Below are 23,302 nucleotides of genomic sequence, written 5' to 3' on the forward strand. Positions count from 1 at the left end.
CAGTAGCAACTCCTTCCTTCCATATACCGCATTGAGGGAAACACATTTTCCACGGCTTCTTAAAGAAATCATTCAGTTTAGCTTAGAGGTGAAAATGAAAAGTAAGCTTCGTCACAAAAACTGAGTCCAGCTCTACTCCACCCGTCTGAAGGTCTCTGAGAGAAAAGGGAGCAGGGTCACAACAGTTTACGAAGCAGACTTGAAACATTAGTTTTTAACTTTCCCGCAAGTCTCCGACCGACCAACCGCACTGATACTCCGTCAAGCTCCGCGCCACTTCCGTTTGCGCATTTTAATTACGTCAGCATATCAGCTCTCGCGGTATCACCCGATGTTGAGGTCCCTTAATAAAGATCTCGCGAAATTTGTTCTACAGCTCCAAGCTAGCCTCACTTTCCCCCACCCCCAACCTGTCCTTCCTTTCCCGGTCTCAATCACAAAATTCTTCCCTCCCCTTTCTTGAGCTCACAGCTCTCCTTCTGTTTCCGATTTCAGGCCGGAACCGGAAGTTCAGTGGGCGGGGCCCGGCGGCGGAAAACGCTGCGGAGCCGGAGCCGGGATTCGGCTGTGGCCACTGCCCCTGTCCCCGCCACGGAGCGCCGTGGCTTCAGGCTGAAGGTCGGTCCGGAGGCGGGTGGGCGCGGGTCTCCCCCGGAGTGTCCGGGTGGCAGCCTCCCCGGGCCCCCCGGGCTCCGCGAAGGATCATGTCTACAGCCTCCGCCGCTTCCTCCTCTTCCTCATCTTCGGCCGGTGAGATGATCGAAGCCCCCTCCCAAGTCCTCAACTTTGAAGAGATTGACTACAAGGAGATCGAAGTGGAAGAGGTGAGTGAGGCCCGGCACGGAGGCGCCTGTCTCCGCCTTTGCCTGGTCCCGACTCTTAAGGTGCCTCCCCGGCCTCTCTGATTCTCGGGGCCCTGCGGAGTCTACCCGGGAGTCCCCACCGAGGCCAGGTATAGAGGGGACTCTGCGTTCAAATGCTCTGGGAAGCTTTCTTTTTCCCTCATTTCGGCACTCTTGAGTTTGGTCTGTTACCGGAATTCGGTCATCTCAAATACCAAGATGAACTGGTGAGATGTTGTGGAGCACCAGTTCTTATATATGTAAATAGTAAATTCACCAAACACCATGACCGTTCTGGAGTTTAAGTTCACTAACACTTGGTGTTCTTAAGGGCCAAAGTTTGTATTATGTTCGACTTCTAGCTCAGTGTCTGGTATGTAGTGTGTGCTCAATAAATACTTGGCAAATATATCATCATGTCTAATGAAGTGTCCGCCTCAGTACTGAATGCTTCTCAGTTTCGCCGATTCGATAGAGCAGTAGTCGTAATATTAAATATTCTGCCTTCAGTTGCAGTTGGACTAATTTGGATAACTCTTACCATTAGTAATGTAGACTACAGTGAAAAGATGTCTCAAGCAGCATATTCCGAAGAGAAACTTACGATTTCTGTGACGACCGCAGTATAACAGAAATCGCTGTTAGAAAACCCAAATCCATTCTTTATTCTGTAGTAAGTTATTTTAGGGAAAGGTAGTAATATGCTTTTAATATATTGCTTCTTTTCAAATATACATAATAGATTGATTCTAAAAATCATAAAATGTAGAAAAGTAAAAACTGTGTTTTAAGCACACACTTTAGAAAGTGTTCAAACTTTGGTTGAAAGTAATACTTATCATGGGCCACCTAGGTGGCTTAGTCATTTAAGCAATTGGCTAAGTGTCGACTTATGCTCAGGTCATGATCTCATGATTCCTGGGGTTCAAGCCCTGCCTGGGGCTCTGCGCTGAGAGTGCAGAGCCTCCTTCTGGATTCTCTGTCTCCCTCTCTCTCTCTCTCTCTCTGCCCCTCCCCCATTCTCTCCCTCTCTCAAAAATAAATTAATAAACATTAAAAAGAAAATACTATCAATTACCACTTACTCATTTTTAAAATTTATTAAATATTTTGCATTACATATGCCACAAAGAACAATGTGTGACCCATGTTACAGGCTTTCAGTGAATTATCTTTACTTTAAAAATCCAAAATTATTTTTAAATTGTGGCAAGCTAAAGTAGTCAGATAATTACCATTCAACAAATACATTTTTTTCTGTGCATATTTTGGAAGAATAATGGATTCCTAAATCATGTCTTTCTATTGCATAAGGTAATCATTGAAAACAACATCATTTTACAAGATAACATAAACAAGGCCTTTGGAGTTAGAGGGAGGTTCAGTATATCAGGTATACATACCACTTATTAGCCATGTGATGTGAAGCGAGCTTCCTAACTAACCCCTTTAAGCTTTATAGTTTCCTTAACTATAAAACAGGGATAATAATTTCTATTTAATTTTACCTGTATAACATCCTATTAGACAATATGATCAAAATACCCAACACAGTACCTGACACTTATGACTAGGAAACTGAATTCCAGAGAACAGTAACCTGCTTTAAGGTCACATGCTAAAAGAAGAAGGACCCATATTTTGAAAAGAGAGGGGAATTTATTTATGTGTGGGTGTGTGTTTTCTATTGAGGCTATGATAAATTCCTTTTTCAGAAATGGATAGTTGATCCAGCTTTCATGGCTAACTTTCTTTTTTAAGAATAAAAATTCAGTGAGTCAGTATAAAAGAATTGCAGTTTTTAAATAAGCATTTACGTCTACTCTGTGACAAACTGCTCTGCTTGTAGACTACATTTTGTTATGTAATAATAACTTGTACTTCATGGTCTAACAAATGCTTCCACAGACTTACATCATTTATTCTTACAGCCTTCATTTTCTCACACTACTTTCTAAAGCATTTTACATTCTTCTTGGAAGAATGGAAGTTACTGAGGAGAGAGTCATCATTTTACTGCTCTTCCTGGAAAGCCACTTAACTTCTGATTAGGCTTTTATGTTTCTAAAGATTTTTCTTTCAGTTTAGATATTGTTTCAACCTTTTTTAAGTATATTTAAGACATTCCTGAGGAGTAAATTTTTGTTTTCAAATGAGAATTTCTAGTATTAGCTGGTTCTCTAGTTTAGTTTTTATTTTTGAGTACCCAATTTATTTTCACTTTAACGATTGAATTCAGACCTTTCTAATGTTGAAAGTACTACATAATTCCCATTGTATTTGTGCACATTAAAACAGTGTTATATAATCCAGAGTGCACTATAGGCATTCAATAACTATTTCTTTTTTTTTTTTTTTAATGTTTATTTCTGAGACAGAGAGAGACAGAGCATGAGTGGGGGAGGGGCAGAGAGAGAGGGAGACACAGAATATGAAGCAGGCTCCAGGCTCTGAGCTGTCAGCACAGAGCCCGACGCGGGGCTCGAACTCACAGACCGTGAGATCATGACCTGAGCCGAAGTCAGACGCTCAACTGACTGAGCCACCCAGACGCCCCTTCAATAACTGTTTCTTAACTTAGATTTTACTTTTGGTTAAAATCATAAATAAGAGAAGAAAGATGGCTAGAAACAAAAAGTATTTTTATATTGCTTTCAGTATTTTACATAGTACAAATATGTTGCCTATAAATAAAATCATGTTCTGTATTTCCCAAATAACAGTGTAACTGAAGCAGCATTATACTGATTCAGTTAGAAACTATGTATGAAAACTACTCCAACCACAGGCCAAATATGTAGTCATTTAGTAGATATGTATCTTTAAGGTATCAGCTGATTCTAATCCATATATTCCTAATTAGTGTGGCACTTCCTAAATTCAGTTCTGATAGCAAATTATGTGAGACCTTGGCCTCAGAAACCTAGGTAGGTACTTAAAAAAAAAAAAATCACCTAGTTTTTACCATTCTGGGGCTGAGTGTAGAGAACATTAGAATAAATTGTGAAGTATGTACATTGAGGACTAGGTTGCAAGAAGTGGTAAAGGCAGTGTGGTGTGGTAAAAAGTGTACTGGGCTGGGTATTTAAAAAATTTGGATGCCATACTCATTGTGCCATAATATATTTAAGTAACTTGGATCAGGTAATCTCATTTTTCTGGGTCTGATTTCTCATGTGAAGTGAAGGCCTAAACATGATTATTTAAAGTCTCTTCCAGGTCTGAAATGAAAACACATTTATTCCAGTATTAATGCTCTGTTTCCACAATAAGTGTCATATGATCTCTTGTGGAAGGTAGTTGGTAACCAACTAATCCTGGTTAGACAAGACAAATATCCCCATTTTACAGATATTGACAGTGGTCATAGAGATTGATTTACTAGAAACCTCTTGTGTAAGTAAATGGTAGAGCTGAGAATTGAATTTGAGATTTCTTACTCATGAGTCACTTACTCTTTCTACTAAGTTTACAGTGTTGCTTTGTTTCTTTCTGAAGCACTCTGACCAAACCTTATTCTGAAAATGGAGAAACAAAATACTGATTTCCTTTGCAGTAGTTGGTGCTACGCATGTAATGAACATTCTCTTCTGTGCACAATATTGCTAAGGTACTGTGGAAGATGAACAGAAGAATTCTAGGATTCTCTCCTTGAAATTTTTTATTATTAGGAGACTAGAATAAACACAGAACAGTTAATAATTAACATTTTCAGAACCACTAATTTAGAACTATGACTATAATGTAAACTGAGCACTGAAGCTATAATTTGAAAGTAGGGTTAATCACAGAACACTGTTGAATGGAAAATAATTTGAAAATAGATTTTGAATAAAGTAAGCATCATAGATTGGGAAAGGCACAAAGGTGAATTGTCTTTGCAGTTGTTCCCTCCCCTGCCCAGCATGCTTTTCCCTCAAGAACTTCACATGGCTGGCACCTCTCACCATTCAAGTCTCACCTCAGATGTTTACTCCACAGGGAAACTTTCCCTGAGCAACCTAGATTTTGTCACTTCTATTATCCTTTGTGGCACTTACCAGTAAGCAAAATTGTGTATCCCGCAGCATAATGTAAGGTGCCTTATTCACACTTGTAACCCCAATGTCTAGCACCATGTTTTTCAATAAATATTTGTTGAATGAGTAAATGAAGTTATCACAGCATAATTGTGAGGATTTAGTGCTCATCTAGTTCTTTTACATTGCATGTGATAAAACCAGAGGTTGCAGTAAGTTTGTGATTTGGCTAAGGCAGCATTTACACTAGAAATGAAATCTGATTCTCTTTCCAAATGTTGATTCCATTACTATTATACCTAGCAAATATGTTCATTTGGGGTAAAAAATGCTGTAAAGGGGCAGGTGCTGTAAGTAAACCATGTATTGGTGGGCTTCTACTAAAATGTTACAAAGACCCTATTTTTGGCATGGATGCTTTTTAAAAGGGAGACCCACAGTGTGGACCTCAAGTGTAATCTAAGCAAGGCACATATAATCACTGCATTGTTTATGTGTTCTTAAGCTTCATTATAGAGACCCAAAGGTTTTGTTTTAAAGGGAAATCTAGAAAGAATTTTGGCCATGATATTTTGTAGTTTTTAGAGGTAAATGGGCATCTGATATTGGAGAAAAACCTTATTTATAGTGGTCTTCTTAAACTGAGTCTGTAGATTTGTTATACTCAGTATTTAATTGTGGGATATCCAAAATTATTAATAAACTCTTCATGTGAAACTTAATGATCATTGATTTCATTAGAAATCTGGAATTGTTACCACAGTAAAGAGATAGTCACACGATAACTCTTAAATTGTGCCTGTGTAGCTTAGAAGATGACATGGGCATGTATTTGAAAGAAAGGCCTACTAACTGTGTCAGGTGTCAATGGCAGGTTTTAAAAGATTGCACAAAAATTCAAAAGTAAGTTTGAATAATAAAAGCTTTACTTTCATGTTATCAAGTCTGTCTTGTCAGCAGATGGCAGTTCTCCTCTGCCACAGTGTATTAATAGATATTGAAGTTCTAAGTTCTGAAATAGTTGGAGGCTCTGAGTTCTAACAAATAAATATATGATCTATGCTTGTTCTGTCATGTTCCAAATTTCTAGCCAGAGCAGTCGCAACATAGCCAGGATCCATTCACATAGTCCAAAGAGCAGGGCCAAACCAAAGTGACAACTATAGTCACTGAACTAAAAATAACATGAATTGGGGACAATTAAGAAGAATTATTTCATAGTAAATTAAGAACACAAGGTCATCCTTTCCCGTTTAGTGTAGTTCAGGTGGGTTTGTGTTTGTTTTTAATAACATGACTTGGATGAAAGAATAGTCTTCCATCCTGAAGAAATTAGCTTTTTTTTAAATTTAATTTATTTTTTTAAATTTACATTCAAGTTAGTTATCATATAGTGCAACAATGATTTCAGGACTAGATTCCTTAATGCCCCTTACCCATTTAGCCCACCTCCCCTCCCAAAACCCCTCCAGTAACCCTCTGTTTGTTCTCTATATTTAAGAGTCTCTTAGGTTTTGTTCCTCTCCCTGTTTTTATATTATTTTTGCTTCCCTTCCCTTATGTTCATCTGTTTTGTATCTTAAAGTCCTCACTGACCCATGAAAAAATGCTCAACATCACTCATCATCAAGAAATTAGTTTTTAAAGGAGTTGCTTTCTTTAAACACACAAATGAATTCTGATTTTGATACTTGTGCTTTTTAATACTAATTATATGGAAATATTTTACATACTATCTCATATTCTTCTGTTCTATTTTTATTTAAAAAATACATTTAAATCTGCTTTAAAATTTGAGATTAAAGTCGTGGACCCAAAATCACTACACCACAGGGGGAAAGATGCACATTATAAGAGAATTAATCTAAGAATAATTTAGAAAGCATTCATAAATTTAGAAGGAAATAATTCTAGGTTGACTTCCCTTTTAAAACCAAAGTCCTCTTCGCATTCCTCTGTTCTTCTATTTTTACAGATGAGGGACTGTGAAAAATATCTAATATTTATTTCTAGGTTCATCGTTTTGTATGGATGCAAGTGATGGGGAGATACTTATAATTGAGATGTGTGCCCTTTTTTACACTCTTGGTGGAAATTGGTCTTTGGGGAAAGCAGTAAATTCAAAATAATTGTTAATGACAATGTGTCAAAGAAACTTAGGTTATTCAGATATGAATGCAATCCAAAAAGCATATTTGATTTGTGAACTTGAATTAGAAGTTAGATAGTAAGTAAAAAGTAACTTCCTTTCCTTGTTTTTAGTTTGAATATGAGGATTTTCATACCTCAGATGCCAGTGTGTCTCAATTTGCCCTCTGTGTCACTCGTTTCTGTCAATCTGTGTTTCAAGAAAAACATTGGGTTGTTCACAAGAATCCCCCTTTTTCTTTCTTCATGCCCAAGATGGCATTTAGTGCTCTGGAAAACTTTGATAAGTAATATCCACAGCAGGGGCGCCTGGGTGGCTCAGTTAGTTGAGAGTTGGACTTCGGCTCAGGTAATGACTCTCATCTGACTTCAGCTAAGGTCATGATCTCGCCATTCATGGGTTTGAACTCTGTACTGACAGCTCAGAGCCTGGAGCCTGCTTCAGATTCTGTGTCTCCCTCTCTCTTTCTCTGTACCTCCCCCACTCACACTGTCTCTCTCAGAAATAAACATTTAAAAAAAAAAAAAAGAAAAAATAATATCCACAGCAGTTGAGGGCTCACTGATCTATGTGATGGTTTCCACCGAAGTCCCTTGTTTCACCGTTAGTTATGTTTTTAATATAACCTAATATTGTTCTCAAACCAGAATCACCTGCAGAATTTCTTAAAACACAGATTGCTGGGCCCTACCCTCAGACTCAGTACTTTTGGGTTGGAACCTGGGGATTTATATTTTTCACAAATTTCCAGGTCATGCTGATGCTTTTGATCCATTTTGAGAGCCATTGGATTAATGCTTTTGCTGTTTTTGCATTTGCTTTCATTTTGGAAATCTTCCCTTGGCTTCTTGAGATACTCTTCTGGTTTGCTTGCTATATTATTGACTGTTCTTTCCAGTTTTTTCTGGTTCTTTCTCCTCTGTTTTCTAGATATAGAAGTTCTTCAGAGCTCAGTTCCAGTGCCCCATAGTATTTTTTGGTAATCTCTCATCCAGTTGATTGACCAGAAATAATCAACTAAATGCTGATGATTTGCCTGCCTGACTTCTCCTTGACTCATGTTTCTATTTTCTTTCTTGATATCTCCCCTTGGATATCTAATAGACATCTTAAACTTTGTATGACTAAAACACACCTCTGTGTTATTAAAAAAAAAATCTGCTTGCTCTGTTCTTTGTTTTCCTTCATTAAACTGTTGCCTAACCTAGACGTTATCCTTGATTCATCTCTTCCTCTCTGCCCCTCCTGCATACATGCATGCCATCAGCAAGCTCTTTTGACCCTACCTATAAAACATATCCTGGATCTGCCCGTTTTTCTGCACTGCCTTCAGCCTTGTCCTCACAGCTATTCTTTCTTACTTGGGCTGCTATTAGCCTTCTATCTGGTCTCTGTATATATTCTAGCTTCCCTAAAATCCATTTTTCACATAAGAGCTAGAATCATTTTTTTAATGTAAAATCGTATCACATCTTTCCTTCTTAAATTTCTCCTGTTGCTTCCTATTGCACTTAGACTGAAATCCAAACTCCTTTTTGTGATGCAGAAAGCCATTCAGGATGTAGATTCTGCCTGTCTCTCCAGTCTTATCTTGTATCTCTCTTCCCTTCTCCCACTATGCACTGCCCAAAAGAAACACTCCAAGTATTTCTCTAGGTCATCACTAAAATGTCTCCTTTCTCAGTGCGGCTTTACAGGACGACTGTTTAAAATTGGGTGGGGGTAGTGCATACATGTGTGTACACACACAAGATTTTGTTCCTTTACTTTTTAGCACACTGGTTATTTACCAGATATTACATGTTTTTACTTTGTCTGTCTCCACAAGAATATAAGCAGTAGAAACAAAGATTATTGTTTATTTTGTTCACTTCTATATCTTGAGTGTCTAAGGTAGCACTTAATCTATAGCTGAGGTTGAAATATTATTAAATAGGGAATGAGGGTTTTTTTCCCCTTAGGGCCTTCAGATTACTTGTTTCTTCTTCTTTGGTTGGTTCCTTGTATCATTCAAATATCAAGTTAGTAACCTCCTCAGATGGCCTTCCCATACTATCTGTCCCAAAGCTTCCACCAGTCTCTTTGTCCTATCATCCTCCTTTTTTGTTTTCTACATAGCATTTTTTTGCAATCTGATATTCTTCTTATTCATCTTTTTGCCTATTGATTATCTTTCCCCTCCATTAATTGAAAACACATTCCATGTAGATCATAGTCTTTGTCTTATTTATTGCTATATCTCTGATAAGCTAAATGGTAGCTGAATATAGTAGATGTTCAAAAACTACTGATTTAAGGAGTAAACAAATGAAGTTCATTGTTTTCTTGGTATGATCCTTACCTTCACACCTTTGAAAGGAGAACTTACCCATTTCTCCCTTGCTTACTGACTAGGCCTTCCCCTTTGGCCTTCATTGATTCTCCAAAACTCAGCTGATCTCTGTATTTAGCTCCCTGTATTTGAGCTGTCTACTATCCCACAGCCTGAGATACAGGTTCCAACATTCTGCCCTAAAACAGCCTCCTCCCTATAGTCCAAGAGACTCTAATTTCAGTTTCTTCACTTTTCTTTTGGCAAGAATTTTTGGCAAGAGTTTTTTTTGTTTTGTTTTGCGGTTTTTGTTGTTGTTGTTGTTGTTGTTGTTGTTATCATTTCCATATTCTGTTGGGAGAGAGAGAATCCCAAGCAAGCTCGGTGATGTCACCTTGGAGCCTGACACAGGGCTTGATCCCACAAACTGCAAGATCATGACCTGAGCCAAAATGAAGAGTGGGATGCTTAACCAATTAAGCCATCTAGGCCCTCTCCCCTTGCATTTTTAATCATCTGTAGCTTTTCAGGGTGGCTGAGCTGTATGAGGCTGCCCTCTCTTAAAAATCTCTTTGAGAAGTGGGAAGGATAAGTCCTTTCTGCCCTCAAATTCCTAAGCCTGTCCTGAATCTCTAAGCCTATCCCTGAAGGGGATGAGGTGTTTCTTTAACCACCATTATAGACTTACCTTTGGCTCACTTAAGCTAGTAAGTATTTAAAAAATTATTTAAGTACTGTTGGGGCGCCTGGGTGGCGCAGTCGGTTAAGCGTCCGACTTCAGCCAGGTCACGATCTCGCGGTCCATGAGTTCGAGCCCCGCGTCGGGCTCTGGGCTGATGGCTCAGAGCCTGGAGCCTGTTTCCGATTCTGTGTCTCCCTCTCTCTCTGCCCCTCCCCCGTTCATGCTGTGTGTCTCTCTCTGTCCCAAAAAAAATAAATGTTGAAAAAAAAATTTTTTTTTTTAAATTATTTAAGTACTGTTGTGTTGTCTTGAATTTTTTCTCTACCTCACTTTTATTCCATGAAGGCAAAAGTCAATTTTTTTTTAATTTTTTTTTTTAACGTTTTATTTATTTTTGAGACAGGGAGAGACAGAGCATGAACAGGGGAGGGTCAGAGAGTGGGAGACACAGAATCTGAAACAGGCTCCAGGCTCTGAGCTGTCAGCACAGAGCCCGACACGGGGCTTGAACTCACGGACCGAGAGATCATGACCTGAGCCAAAGTCGGCTGCTTAACCGACTGAGCCACCCAGGAGCCCCAAAAGTCAATTCTTTGTATATATATATTTTTTTACTCTTAATATCTCTACATTTATGCCACTTGAAAAAATGGGAAGTCATTTTTTTTTTATATATATATATTGCAGTGTGATGATTTATAAGGAATATACATTTGGTCATCTGAATGACCAAACATAGGGGCACCTATGTGGTTTGGTCGGTTAAGTGTCTGACTTCAGCTCAGGTATGATCTCATGGCTTGTGAGTTCAAGCCCCGCATCAGGCTCTGCTGACAGCTCAGCACCTGGACCCTGCTACAGATTCTGTGTCTCCTCCTCTTCTCTCTGCCCCTTCCTCTCTTGTACTCTGTCTCTCTCAAAAATAAGTAAACATTAAAAAAAAAAAAGAATACAATTATAAAAAATGAATAACCAAATGTGTATTTCTGTCATATATACTTGGTCTTTGTTCACAGTTCCTCACTCACAGCTCCCAAAACTTTCCGAATTTCCTAAGGGAAGAAAAATTAAAATGTTTCTGTTTCTCTCTCTCGTTATGTTGAGGTTACTTTTACATTTACTTATTTTTTTGAGAGACAAAGAGACAGGGCACAACTTGGGGAGGGGCAGAGAGAGAAGGAGACACAGAATCCAAAGCAGGCTCCAGGCTCTGAGCTGTCAACACAGAGCCTGACGCGGGGCTCGAACTCACAAACTGAGAACATGACATGAGCCGAAGTCGGACGCTTAACCGACTGAGCCACCCAGACGCCCCTGTTGAGGGTACTTTTTAACCCTACCACAGGATGGGGGCTAGTTGCTAGGAGAACCTACTTTTTGGTTAGAGGGTTGGAACTTTCAGTCCCATCCTCCTGACCTCCAAAGAGGGGAGTGTAGAAAGGAGAGGAGCTGGAGGTCAGATCATTTGCCATTGACCAAAGATGTAATCAATCATACCTGTCTAATGAAGCCTCCATAAAAACCCAAAAGGCCAGGGTTGGAGAACTTCCAGGTTGGCGAACACATAGAGGTTCAAGGAGAGTGACTTGCCTAGAGAGGTTATGGAAGCTTTGCACGCTTTCTGCATATCTTGCCCTCTGGTTCTCTTCTATCTGGCAGTTCCTGGGTTATGTCCTTTTATAATAAACTGGTAATGCAGTAAGGAAAATGTTTCAGTTTTGTGAGCCACTCCAGCAAATTGATTGAACCCAAGGAGGGAGTCATTGGAACCTCCAATCTGTAGCCATTGGTCAGAAGCACAGGTGACATCCTGGACTTGTGACTGGCATCTGAAGTTGTGGAAGGAGGGACAGTCTTATAGACCTGAGCCCTTAACCTGCAGGATCTGATACTGTGTCCAGGTAGATAGTGTCAGAGTTGAATTGAATTGTAGGACACCCAGCTGGTTGGTATCTGAGAATTTCTTTGGTGGTTGGGAAAAACCCCTTTCGTTCATTGGAATTAGTGTTCAGAATCATTAGATACACAAAGGTTTAATTCTTTAAGCATTGACTCTGCTTCCTTTTTTTTTTAATGTACTTATTTATTTTTTAATTTATATTCAAGTTAGCATATAGTACAATAATGATTTCAGGAGTAGAATCCAGTGATTCATCCCATACATATAACACCCAGTGCCTCTAACCTCACTCCTTTGAATTCAGTTACTATTTTTTTTAATCATGCATTTCACTTTATGTGTACAACCTTAGGCATCTTGTACTTTCTTTACTATCATTTTATATCTGTTGTTTCACCATACATGTGAAATATCTTAGACCCCTAACATGAATGGAGGCTTCTTAAAGCCATTGGCTCTCTTCTTACATAAATGTGCCTATTTTATATTTCAAAGTGTTTCAAAAAATTGCTGCTTTCTTGAGCAAATAGAAGAAGGTTTATCATGTCCTTATTTCTCCACATTTTGTTCCCAAGATTTTAAGTTGAAAACTCAGAGTCAACCATCATCTCAGCACTAGATGGCACTTGTGCATCACACCTAGTCATATAACACCTAACGGTTTTTGTGACAAGCAAATGATCTACAAATATAATGTTTGGAATCCCTATGTGGACTTTACTTAAAATAGGAAAATGAAACAGGAGGACACCTACTAAGTACAGTTGCTTTGTAAATACATGGTTGAAGAATATTTTGAATTCATAATCATTATTTCATTATCATATCAATAGGTAATCTGTTCTCCATCCATACCTTCTTAGTCTAATGTTGCCGTAAAGTTGAAATTTGTTTTAAAGACCTGTTTGCTATTCATCATGGTTAATTGTACAGCTCCTTACATTGATTCATACCTAACTCTAAGCACTTATTATTCTTTTGTAGGATATAAGAAACTACATGGTTTTGGTTTGAGTATGAATCCTGTAGATACCACTGAGGAGATTGTAAGCATCTCCCCTTTACTGCTGAGAAAACAGAAGCTCAGAGATGTTACTCTGCCCAGCACTAATAGCTAATAGGTAGAACCTTTATTCAAACTCAAGTCTGTTGGATTTCAGAGCCCGGGTGTTCTCTTTCCATTACTCTGATGGTGCCAGGTTTAGTCAATAACCCATTCATGTTAAAGTAACTGGATGACTAGTGCAAATGACTGATGTTGGTTTCTTTTTCATATGAGAGATACAACTCAACACCCAAAAAACAAAGAACCCAATTAAAAAATGGGCTGAATACATAAACAGACATTTTTTCAAAGAAGACATCCAGATGGCCAACAGACACATGAAAAGATGCTTAGCATCACCCATCATCAGGGAAATGCAAGTCAAAACTATAATGAGATATCACCTCACACCTGTCAGAGTAGCTAAACTCAAAAACAAAAAACAAATATTGGTGAGGATGTTGAGAAAAAAGGAACCCTAATGCTCTGTTGGTGGGAATGCAAACTGGTATAGCCACTGTGAAAAATAGTATGGAAGCTCCTTAAAAGGTTAAAAATAGAACTGCCCTGTGATCCAGTAATTGCACTATACTGGGTATTTACCCTAAAAAGGGATACACGAACCCTTATGTTTATTGCAGCATTATTTACCATAGTCAAGATATGGAAGTAGCCCAAGTGTCCATTGATAAATGAATGGATAAGGAAGATGTGATACACACACACACACACACACACACACACACACACACACACACGTGATGGAATATTATTCAGCCATAAAAAAAACAGTGAAACCTTGCCATTTGCAACCTGGATAGAGCTAGAGAGTATTATGCTAAGTGAAATAAGTCAGAGACAGATACCATATGATTTCACTCATGTGTGGAATTTAAGAAACAAAATGTAGGCGGCACCTGGGTGGCTCAGTTGGTTGAGCATCTGACATCAGGTCAGGTCATGATCTCACAGTTTGTGAGTTTGAGACCCTCATTGGGTTTGCTGCTGTCAGCACAGACCTGCTTCAGATCTTCTATTCCCCTTTCTCTTTCTCTCTCTGTCCCTTCCCCACTTGTGCTTTCTTCTCAAAAATGTATAGAACATTTAAAAAATTAAAAAAAAAAAAAAAAGAAAGGAGCAAAGGGAAAAAACAAGAGAAATACCAAGAGAGCAAACTGATGATTACCAGAGGAGAGGTGGATTTATGAAGGGGATTAAAGAGTACACTTATCATGATGAGCACTGAATAATGTGTAGAATTCTTGAATCACTGTAGTGTACACTTGAAGTTAATATAACACCATATGTTAACTACACTGGAATTAAAATTGAAAACAAAAAATACTTAGAGATGACAAAATAAAATAAAATGGAAACATTCAATAAATGTTAACCATTTGGGTGTTTTTATACATTATGTAACATGAGAAATAGCCATACTGTTTTGTGTAATGTATGAAATAGAATTTGAGCTATTGCTAAACTGGCCATACATTCCCATTTACAGCTACTGTCCTCGTGGTTATTATTGGCACTTACTTCTTACTCTAAAAAGAGTTCTGATGTAAATAATAAATTATCTGATCTGCCTAGCTAGAGCCAACTTTGTTACAGAAGAGCTTTGTGCCCATGGATTTGTTCTTGTAAGTTTGTCTAAAGTGAAAGCTCCTCGGGGTGTCTGGGTGGCTCAGTTGGTTAAGCATCCGGCTTTGGCTCTGGTCACAATCTCACGGTTCATTGGTTTGAGCTTCACGTAGGGCTCTGTGCTGACAGCTCAGAGCCTGGAGCCTCCTTCAAATTCTGTGTCTCCCTCTCTCTGTGCCCCCTGTTCTGGCATAGAATAGAGTTACATGTGTACATATTAGGATCCTTCACATTCTGGTGTTAACTTCTCTGGGATCAATACGTACTTGCTCTTTACTAACTAATACAGCTTTGAGCAAGTTAGTTTACCTCTTTAAAGCTAGAAGCTTTATCTTTAAAATAAGAATAACATTATATGTACCTCCTATGGTTGTGTAAATGAGGTAATGTATGAAAGCAAAACATAGAAAGTACATAAATGAGAGGTGTAGACAGATATTTCACTTAAGGAAAAAGCATTGCCACAAGGTACTTAGATACATTGGAAGCTGAAAGATTGGAGTAGATGGCACTTAACTAAGGTCGTTTACAATAATAAAATCTTAACAAGCTTCAAAAGCTATTCTGTTGTTTTTATATTATGGCAAATTTCAAACATTTGTAAAAGTAAAGCAAATAGCATGAGAGAGCAATGAACCCATGAGGTCCCTATCAGTTAGCTTTCAACAATAATAAAATACGTGGCCAACCTTTTATAACTTAAAAAAAATAACTTTAATGAAATATTTTACATGTTATGAAATTCACCAATTTGAAGTATTCGGTCATTTGTACAAATATGCCAAGTTATGCACCCATCATCATAGATCAGTTTTCAGACATTATCACCCCCTTGGTAATATTCCTCCTACCCATTTACAGTTAATCCCAATTTTCACTCTCAGTTCTAGGCAACCACTGATCTACTTTCTATCTGTATGGATTTACCTTTTCTGGACATTTCACGTCAGTGGAATCATAGTGTGTGGTCTCTTGTATGTAGCTTCTTTCATTTAGCACAGTGTTTTTTGAAGTTCATCCATGTTGTAGCATTTATCAATCAGCAGTTCATTTCTTTTTCTTGATGGATTCCAAGTGTATTCCATTATATAGGTAATACTAAGTTTTGTCTACCGTCACAAGGGCCAGTCTTTTATCATCTGTATTTTTGTCCTTTCCCTCTGTTTCATACCCCTATTGAATTATTCAAAAGCTATTTTTAATTTCATAAGTATGATAGCTTAAACACCGATTGTATGTTCCTGCTTTTTATTTTTCTTTTCCCAAACCATCTCTCTCTCTCCTTGTTCATCTTGTCTCTTTTCTTTTCTTTTCTTTTCTTTTCTTTTCTTTTCTTTTCTTTTCTTTTCTTTTCTTTTTTTCTTCTTGTTCCAGGAGTCTTTTTTATTTGTTGTTTTGGTTTTACTTGACAATGAAGAGCTGTCTAGGTCATAAACTTTCAAAAGATAGAGACAAATTCATTATTTTCTCACTTCAGTGAAACTTCATACATGCTCAGTGACAAATCCAGAGAGTGATGATTTCTAAAATCATTTCCAAATCTTTCAAGTCAGCTTCAGTGTTATATGTTGGGCTGGATCTATTTATTTCTGATTCTCATGGGTGATTTGTTGTTGTTGTTGTTTTTGTTTTTGTTTTTTTAACTCAGGTTGTTGGAAGAGGAGCCTTTGGAGTAGTCTGCAAAGCTAAATGGAGAGCAAAAGATGTTGCCATCAAACAAATAGAAAGTGAATCTGAGAGGAAAGCTTTTATTGTAGAGGTAAGTTGAGATCTTATTTCCATTGTGTAATTCTTTACCTGAGATACTCTATGAATTTAATATTGTGAAAGAAGTTGTTTCTCAGTTGTCACTTCTCTGTATACTTCAACCTCAGCAATTTGGTAGATCCAAAGATAATGCCATGGAAACATTTTTCATTCACACTCTTAATTCTGATTAAAAAGTAGAGGAAAAGACTCTTAACTAACTACATAAGTGAATCATCCCTTTATTAAAATATAGTCTCATCCATGTAATTCAGATCTATTTCAAGACACAGAATTTAAATTTTAAAATAGAAAAGAAATGATATTTTCTCCCATTATCTAAAATTAAGGGAAATTTTATGCATTCATTTTTGACTGAATATTTTTAGAAATTCAAATGAGATCATTTTACAGGGAAAAATTTCAAATTTGATTATTTCACATTTAGCATGAAAATCTACAACTATTCTCTTACAGATTTGATGATGGAGAATTCAGTAATTGAGATTATTCTATTGTCAGATTTATTCTTAATTTTGTACTATGTTGTATATTAAATTATAGTAGTTCATTAAGTCCAGTTTTGGGGTGCCTGGGTGGCTCAGTCGGTTAAGGGTCTGACTGGTTTCTGCTCAGGTCATGAACTCATGGTTTGTGGGTTAGAGCCACATGTCACGCTCTGAGACGTTCTTGCAGAGCCTGCTTGGGTTCTTTCTCTCTTTGCCCCTTTCCAACTCATGCACAGCTCTCTTCTGCCTCTCTCTCTCAAAAATAAACTTTAAAAAAATATCAGTGGTTTTATCACTTTTTAACCAGTGGGTAAGTGGTCTTTATCTTACAAACCTTTCTGAATTTATGTTTGTGATTATATTTAATTATAATTTCAAAGTATACTTTATGATATTTTTAAATGTATAGCATGGAGACTGAGAACCTAGTTGGGATATGACGAAGTGGATTTTTGTAATTAATTGAATGAGTTGAGAAATGCTGATAGTTTGGGGTCATCATGAAGAAAAGATGATCTCTAATAGTATGCTTCGAGAGTCTGGCCTCAGCCTTGCCTTACTCATGATATTTGTTTATGGTTTAGATAAGGTCTAAAAGTGTATTGGCACTTTCACAAAACTAGGTAAAAGCATATGTGTTAAACACTAGGAATCAGGACTTGAAAAGATTATAATAGCTTGGATAAAAATTTTTTATCAAGGTTATATATACATATAATTGAGACTGTCAAATAGTCCACATATTCTTTTTTTTTTTCTTTTTTTAAAGCTTTATTTTATGTACCATAAAATTCATCTGTTGGAAGTACAACTGAATGGTTTTTAAAAGATTCACAAGGTTGGGACACACTTCTTCCTTCATTAGTTCTGAGACCTTGGGCTCCAGTCTCCCACAAAGCAATTGGTCTTCCCTCTACCCCACCTCCTCTGTGTGTCTCTCTCACCTTCAAATTCGATTTCTTTCATTTACAGATCTTTGACTCCCTTGCCTGCAGCCAATCCCTTCTAATCCCATCTCTCAACTCCAGATAGTTTATCAGAGACACATCTCTTCCAGAGAGACATTCAGACATCAGAATTTAAAAATAAAATACATAGGGGCGCCTAGGTGGCTCAGTTGGCTGGGCGTCCAACTTCGGCCCAGGTCATGATCTCACAGTCCGTGAGTTCGAGCCCCACATTGGGCTCTATGCTGACAGCTCGAAGCCTGGAGCCGGCTTCGGATTCTGTGTCTCCCTCTGTCTCTCTGCCCCTCCCCTGCTCGTGCTCTGTCTCTCTCTCTCTCAAAAATAAGTAAAAAAAAATTTTAAGTGTAAAAATAAAATAAATAATTAATAAAGACTTTATAGCACTAGCCCAGTGCGCACCTCCCCTATGAAAACCACGTGATGAATTCTGTCAGGTCACTTCTGGAAAGACCTTGGCTCTTCCTTTATATATTATCATCCTACCTAAAAAGAGCAATAGGTGTTCTCACAGGCTGCTACCTTCAATCTGTCATCCCTTCCACTGAGTTATGTCTCTCAGACAAACTTTCAGTAAGACCCAGACAGAGAGCCTGGTTCAGACTCCTTTGTGTCATCACCCTGGCCTCTACCCCAACAAGTGGGTACAGTACTTTTGGTTGAAGGCCTAGGCTCCCAACAACCACAGCCTAGACTTTCTGAAACCAAGGAGAGAAGGAGGGGAAGAAACTAGAGGAGAGAGATGCACACTGGGCTTTGGATCAGCCACATTGGATGTGAGTCCTCTACATGTTCTTACTTTGAAAACTTTTATTCCCTTACCCTCCTTCCCATCAAGTTTTCTGCTTCTCAGAGGCAACTACTTTGAGCTCATTCCTTACTTTTCTTTGGTATCCCCCAATCCAGAGACTCTTTGCTATATCAAAGAAACAGCCTCTAATCTTTGGGATGATACAGAGGCATCACTAAGCTGTTTGAAGTCAGGAAGGGAGGGAATCTTTGGTCTACCTTTCAGCCAGTCTCTCTGTTCCATTATTGCCTTATTTGCATAGGTACCTGGTACTCCCAACCCTTTGGAGATTTTATGAGGTAAATCTCATTGCTTCTCATTTTTTCTTTTCTTTTCTTTTCTTTTCTTTTCTTTTCTTTTTTTTTTTTTTTGTAGATCTGCTGTGTCCATTACTGCTAATCATTTGCTTTCCAACTTCAAAAATGTGTTGTCTTCTCATTTCACATTGTCTTTATACTTCTTTGTGCCTTGAAAAAATACCTTTAATGTCTTAGTAGGATTTGAGGAGGGAGCAGGAATACTTACATAATCTGCTATCTGAAGCTCAGTCCTGAACCTTAAGATGAAATATAATAAATATGCATTTATAATAAATGAATATAATAAATAGTGATATTCTTGTGTTAGGACTGAAAATACACAGATGTTGGCTGTAGAAAAATATAGCTTTCTACTAGCATATAGTAAAAAGGTTTATCTTTTTGGACTTCATATGAGCCAGCAGTATAATGTAAATAATAAGAGGAAGAGAAAGGAAAAGACATAAAAGAGAAAAGAAAGAGAGTAAGGTGCAGTTTGGAGGGACACATAAACAGATGTTTGAGATGTAGAGCAAGAGAAACAGCATAGCCAAACCTCTCACTGACCTTAGTGTGATTCATTGGATTGGGGAAGATTAAAGCTGGAAGTAGGAAGAATAGCTAGGAGAACACACGGCAATTACTACAGCAGTCATGTTACTAATGGTAGTGGGAATGCAGAGGAAGCAATTAATTCAAGAGATAGGAGAAGGAAATAGGGAAGACAGCACACATATGCAGAAAGAGTGCAGATTTTAAGTCAGATAAACCAAAGTTCAAACCCTGGCTATACCACTTCCTAGCTGTACGATATTTAACAGCTCACTTAACCCTCTCTGAGCTTTATCTTAAAGGTCCCTCTTCTTTTAAGGTAGAAATGACAATACCTACCTTGCAGAGTTGTGAGAATTATATGGTATCTATAAAGTACCCCCCCCCCCCCAATGCCCGGTACAGAGTAGATAGACTATTCAGCCATAGTTATGAAGATGATGACAATGATATGGCTTCTTCTGGCTTCAGTAACTCAGCTCAGTGCCATCTCTGGGATAGTGTCCTAACATTTCTTGGCAAAGTTTATTCTTATTTGTACTTACCATTACTTGTTCATAACTCCTGTTACAGCACTTTGCACATTACCTTAATTATTTGTTTACATGTCCATCTCTCAACTAAAGCGTGAGAGCTCTAGGGCAGGGAATCTTTGCCATCCTGGGCAGGCATTTATGACCACAGTGCCTGCTTACATAGTGAATGATGATTGTTGAGTGATTGAACTAATGTTTTGTACAACCATGAAATTACAATGATGCTGTGAAATCAGTTTCTCATAAGTTAGCACCTTTTAAAAGAAACCTTAATTTGTTACAGCTTCGACAGTTATCCCGCGTGAACCATCCTAATATTGTAAAGCTGTATGGGGCCTGCTTGAATCCAGTAAGTTTGTCACTTTTTCATTGTCACCCATCTGTAAGCAGTGACACGGTAAATGTTTGAGGGGATGTAGTTTTTGAAGCTGTTTTGATCTGTTAGATTATTTCAAAAAAATTGTATTTTATGTATTTGTTTCTAGTCTGTTAACAACACAGTATATTGGAGGAATTATCTTAGGTGGTCTCATCCAGTAAACTCATCGTGTTATGAGATTTACGACATCCTGTGACAGCATCTACTCAGCACTGGAGAAAGTTCTCAAAGATCTTGTGATTATGTGTTCACATTCATTTCCACTCTTAGACAATGGGCCCCTTGTATAGAAGACAGAGTCTTGGGTCCCCTTTTCTTTCCGTTAATACCATTCACATACTAGAGACCAAAAGAATTTTTAATGCATTTATAAAATTAAAGATTGAACTGAACTATCTTGCCCAAATCACCTAAGATGCCACAACACTGTAGTTAATTATTCTGACATGTGTTTCTTTTAGGTGTGTCTTGTGATGGAATATGCTGAAGGGGGCTCTTTATATAATGGTGAGTGTCATTAGACTTGTCTTTATCTAGTAGAATAAAATCATTGAAGAGATCTTAACATACACTGTTAGTTGCTTAATGTTCTTCACAGTTTACCCTCAGAATCCCAAAAGGAGGTAATTAAAAAAAAAATCTGCTAAAGATTAGAAATGAAAAGATGAAATGCTGCAGCATTGGTATATGAAATTTAGAAGTCTAAGTGGTACTTTTCATAATACTAAAAGCATTTAAGTAAGGTAAAATTTGCTTTTTAAACAGATTTTAAAATATCTTCATACTTTTAGTGTTTTTGTTTTTTGCCCTCTCTTAGCTTTGAGCCTCCTCATTTGAGAACTCTTTAACCATACTTCCATTTCATTCTGCATAATTTGCTCTCTTTAGAAAAATAAAATTGTGAAAACTCCCTTCACAGAATGTTTTAACAATGAAGGACACTGTGTCATTTAGTTATTTTTATAGAACAGAGCTAACTTTTTCACTCTTGCAAAACACTGTGTAGTAAATATATTGTTGCATTTATATAAAATAAATTGTTGCATTCTATTTTTTAAGTTAGTATTTTATTTAAATTTTTATTTATATTTACCGTGTTCATCATTGTCAATGGGTAGCTCTCATACTCCATTGTTTTATTTGATTGAACTATTTCTAGTTTTTAGCTATTGTAGAAAGCATAATTGTAAACATCTTGATTTACATTGTTTTGTTTCCTTCTGTACTACTTCTCTATATCTCTGTTACAATAGTATGCTATCATATTGTTTATAATTTACATTATTTTGTGAAAGACAGTATCTATCAGTGGAAAAGTGTTAATATATATTGATTTTGCTAGATAGAGCATATATATAACCTTTACTAGAAGTACTATTAGATTTTAGGTACTTATGTGGTATGTATCCATTTGAAATTACTAGATATTTCTATCTTTATATTTAGAAAATAATTAAAAGCAGGACTGATGGGAACATATGTAGAAATAGACCTGGTCATGTGTTCTGACAGTGCTTGCATTCACCCTGTGTCTTTTGTTATATGCAATAAAGTTCTTTTTAGTTTGTGCCTTTCTTTTGCAGTGCTGCATGGTGCTGAACCATTGCCATATTACACTGCTGCCCACGCAATGAGTTGGTGTTTACAGTGTTCCCAAGGAGTGGCTTATCTTCACAGCATGCAACCCAAAGCTCTAATTCACAGGGACCTGAAACCACCAAAGTAAGTTCTAATAGTGCAGTGTCTTGCTCTCCTTCTCTCTCTCTCTCTCCATCCCTCCACCACACCACTCCCCCCCTCCCCCACCACCACTTTCTAATTCAGGCTAATTGTTGCACATGATTTTCTCTTTTCTCTTCCCTTTGGCTTGTTTGAGAGTGTTTATTTTTAACTCACCTTCATTATTTAGTTATTTAAGCTTGCATTTTAAAATGTTCTCTTTAGTAGGATTTTAATTTTAGTTGAATTTTTATTTTTAATAATTCTTGCTATGGATTTGCAAACTTCTAGAATTGGTAAGGCTATAAATTTATTTTGTGCCTGCTGTATATATCATTGCCCCTAGACAGTTCCATGAGATCAGAGACAAGTTTGTCTTGTTCCCTACTATATCCCTAACAGCTAGCACAATGTCCACACATAGTAGACATTTTACAAAAATTTACAGAGTGGTTATCATTTGCCCTTTTAGAGGAAGGCAAAAGAACGTTTCTGGCATCTGGGTAGAAATTGAAAATCTTCTGGATTTCTCCATATTGAGGATCCTAGGATCACAATTCCCTGAATAAGTATTTTAAAGGGTGAAACTTTGGGTTTTTTTTTTTTTTGTTTATATAGGTATTCAGTTAAAGAAAACATACAGGTATTGTCCCCTTTTCTCTCTGATTATTTTCTTCTTTATCCACTTGTGACAGAGTCTCCACATGCCATTCTCTCGTTCTCTACCCCCCAGCCACCACATCAGCCTCATATAAGAGGTTTCCCCTAGGAAATCAGTTTCAAGTATTCTGTTCTCTTGATGCAGGTTTAAAGCATTAAAGTGCCCCTTCTGGGTACAACTTGTCACTCTCATGTCTAATCTGATACATTCTACATAGGTTTCAGCTCTTGGAATCACTTGTTCTCACTAGTGTACCTTATTTCTACTCCCAGGCTTAAACTGATTTCTCTTTCCCCGGGTCCCTGGTCAAATAATGTTTAAGACCCAGATTCATGACACCTTAATTTTTTTCACTTGACTCCAGAGGCTAGTACCTTAGCAACCTGTTTTGCCTAGTGAAGAAGAAATCACTTTGTCTTTTTTTTTTTCCTGTTTATGAAGATCAAGTCCTGTTTTTCCTCTCTTAATTAACATACAGCTGAATTATCAAAACAAACTCATGAGAATCATAGCTCTTATCCAACAACAAATTGACTATTGATTCAAAGGATCCA

General features: G+C 37.5%; 1 protein-coding gene across 6 annotated transcripts in view; it reads left to right on the forward strand.

Moving 5' to 3' along the window:
• The first annotated feature begins 455 nt into the window (after positions 1 to 455).
• MAP3K7 (mitogen-activated protein kinase kinase kinase 7) overlaps positions 456 to 23,302 on the forward strand; it is an 85,097-nt gene continuing 62,250 nt past the window's right edge. For 5 of the 6 annotated variants that reach the window (XR_006966141.1, XR_006966144.1, XR_006966142.1 and 2 more), the window contains exons 1-5: positions 456 to 824; positions 16,241 to 16,351; positions 20,273 to 20,338; positions 20,830 to 20,875; positions 21,952 to 22,090. Coding sequence is in view for 2 of the 6 variants with exons in the window: in XM_047101801.1 (XP_046957757.1) it covers positions 705 to 824; positions 16,241 to 16,351; positions 20,273 to 20,338; positions 20,830 to 20,875; positions 21,952 to 22,090 (482 nt within the window). In the remaining 4 variants the exon portion in view is untranslated. The remainder of the gene's footprint in view (positions 825 to 16,240; positions 16,352 to 20,272; positions 20,339 to 20,829; positions 20,876 to 21,951; positions 22,091 to 23,302) is intronic. The other variant, XM_047101803.1, reaches the window with a different exon arrangement.

Source organism: Lynx rufus, unplaced genomic scaffold, assembly GCF_022079265.1.
Source record: "Lynx rufus isolate CCGP_SWC_20201006 ecotype Redwood Valley unplaced genomic scaffold, mLynRuf1.p SCAF_6, whole genome shotgun sequence".
NCBI lineage: Eukaryota > Metazoa > Chordata > Mammalia > Carnivora > Felidae > Lynx > Lynx rufus.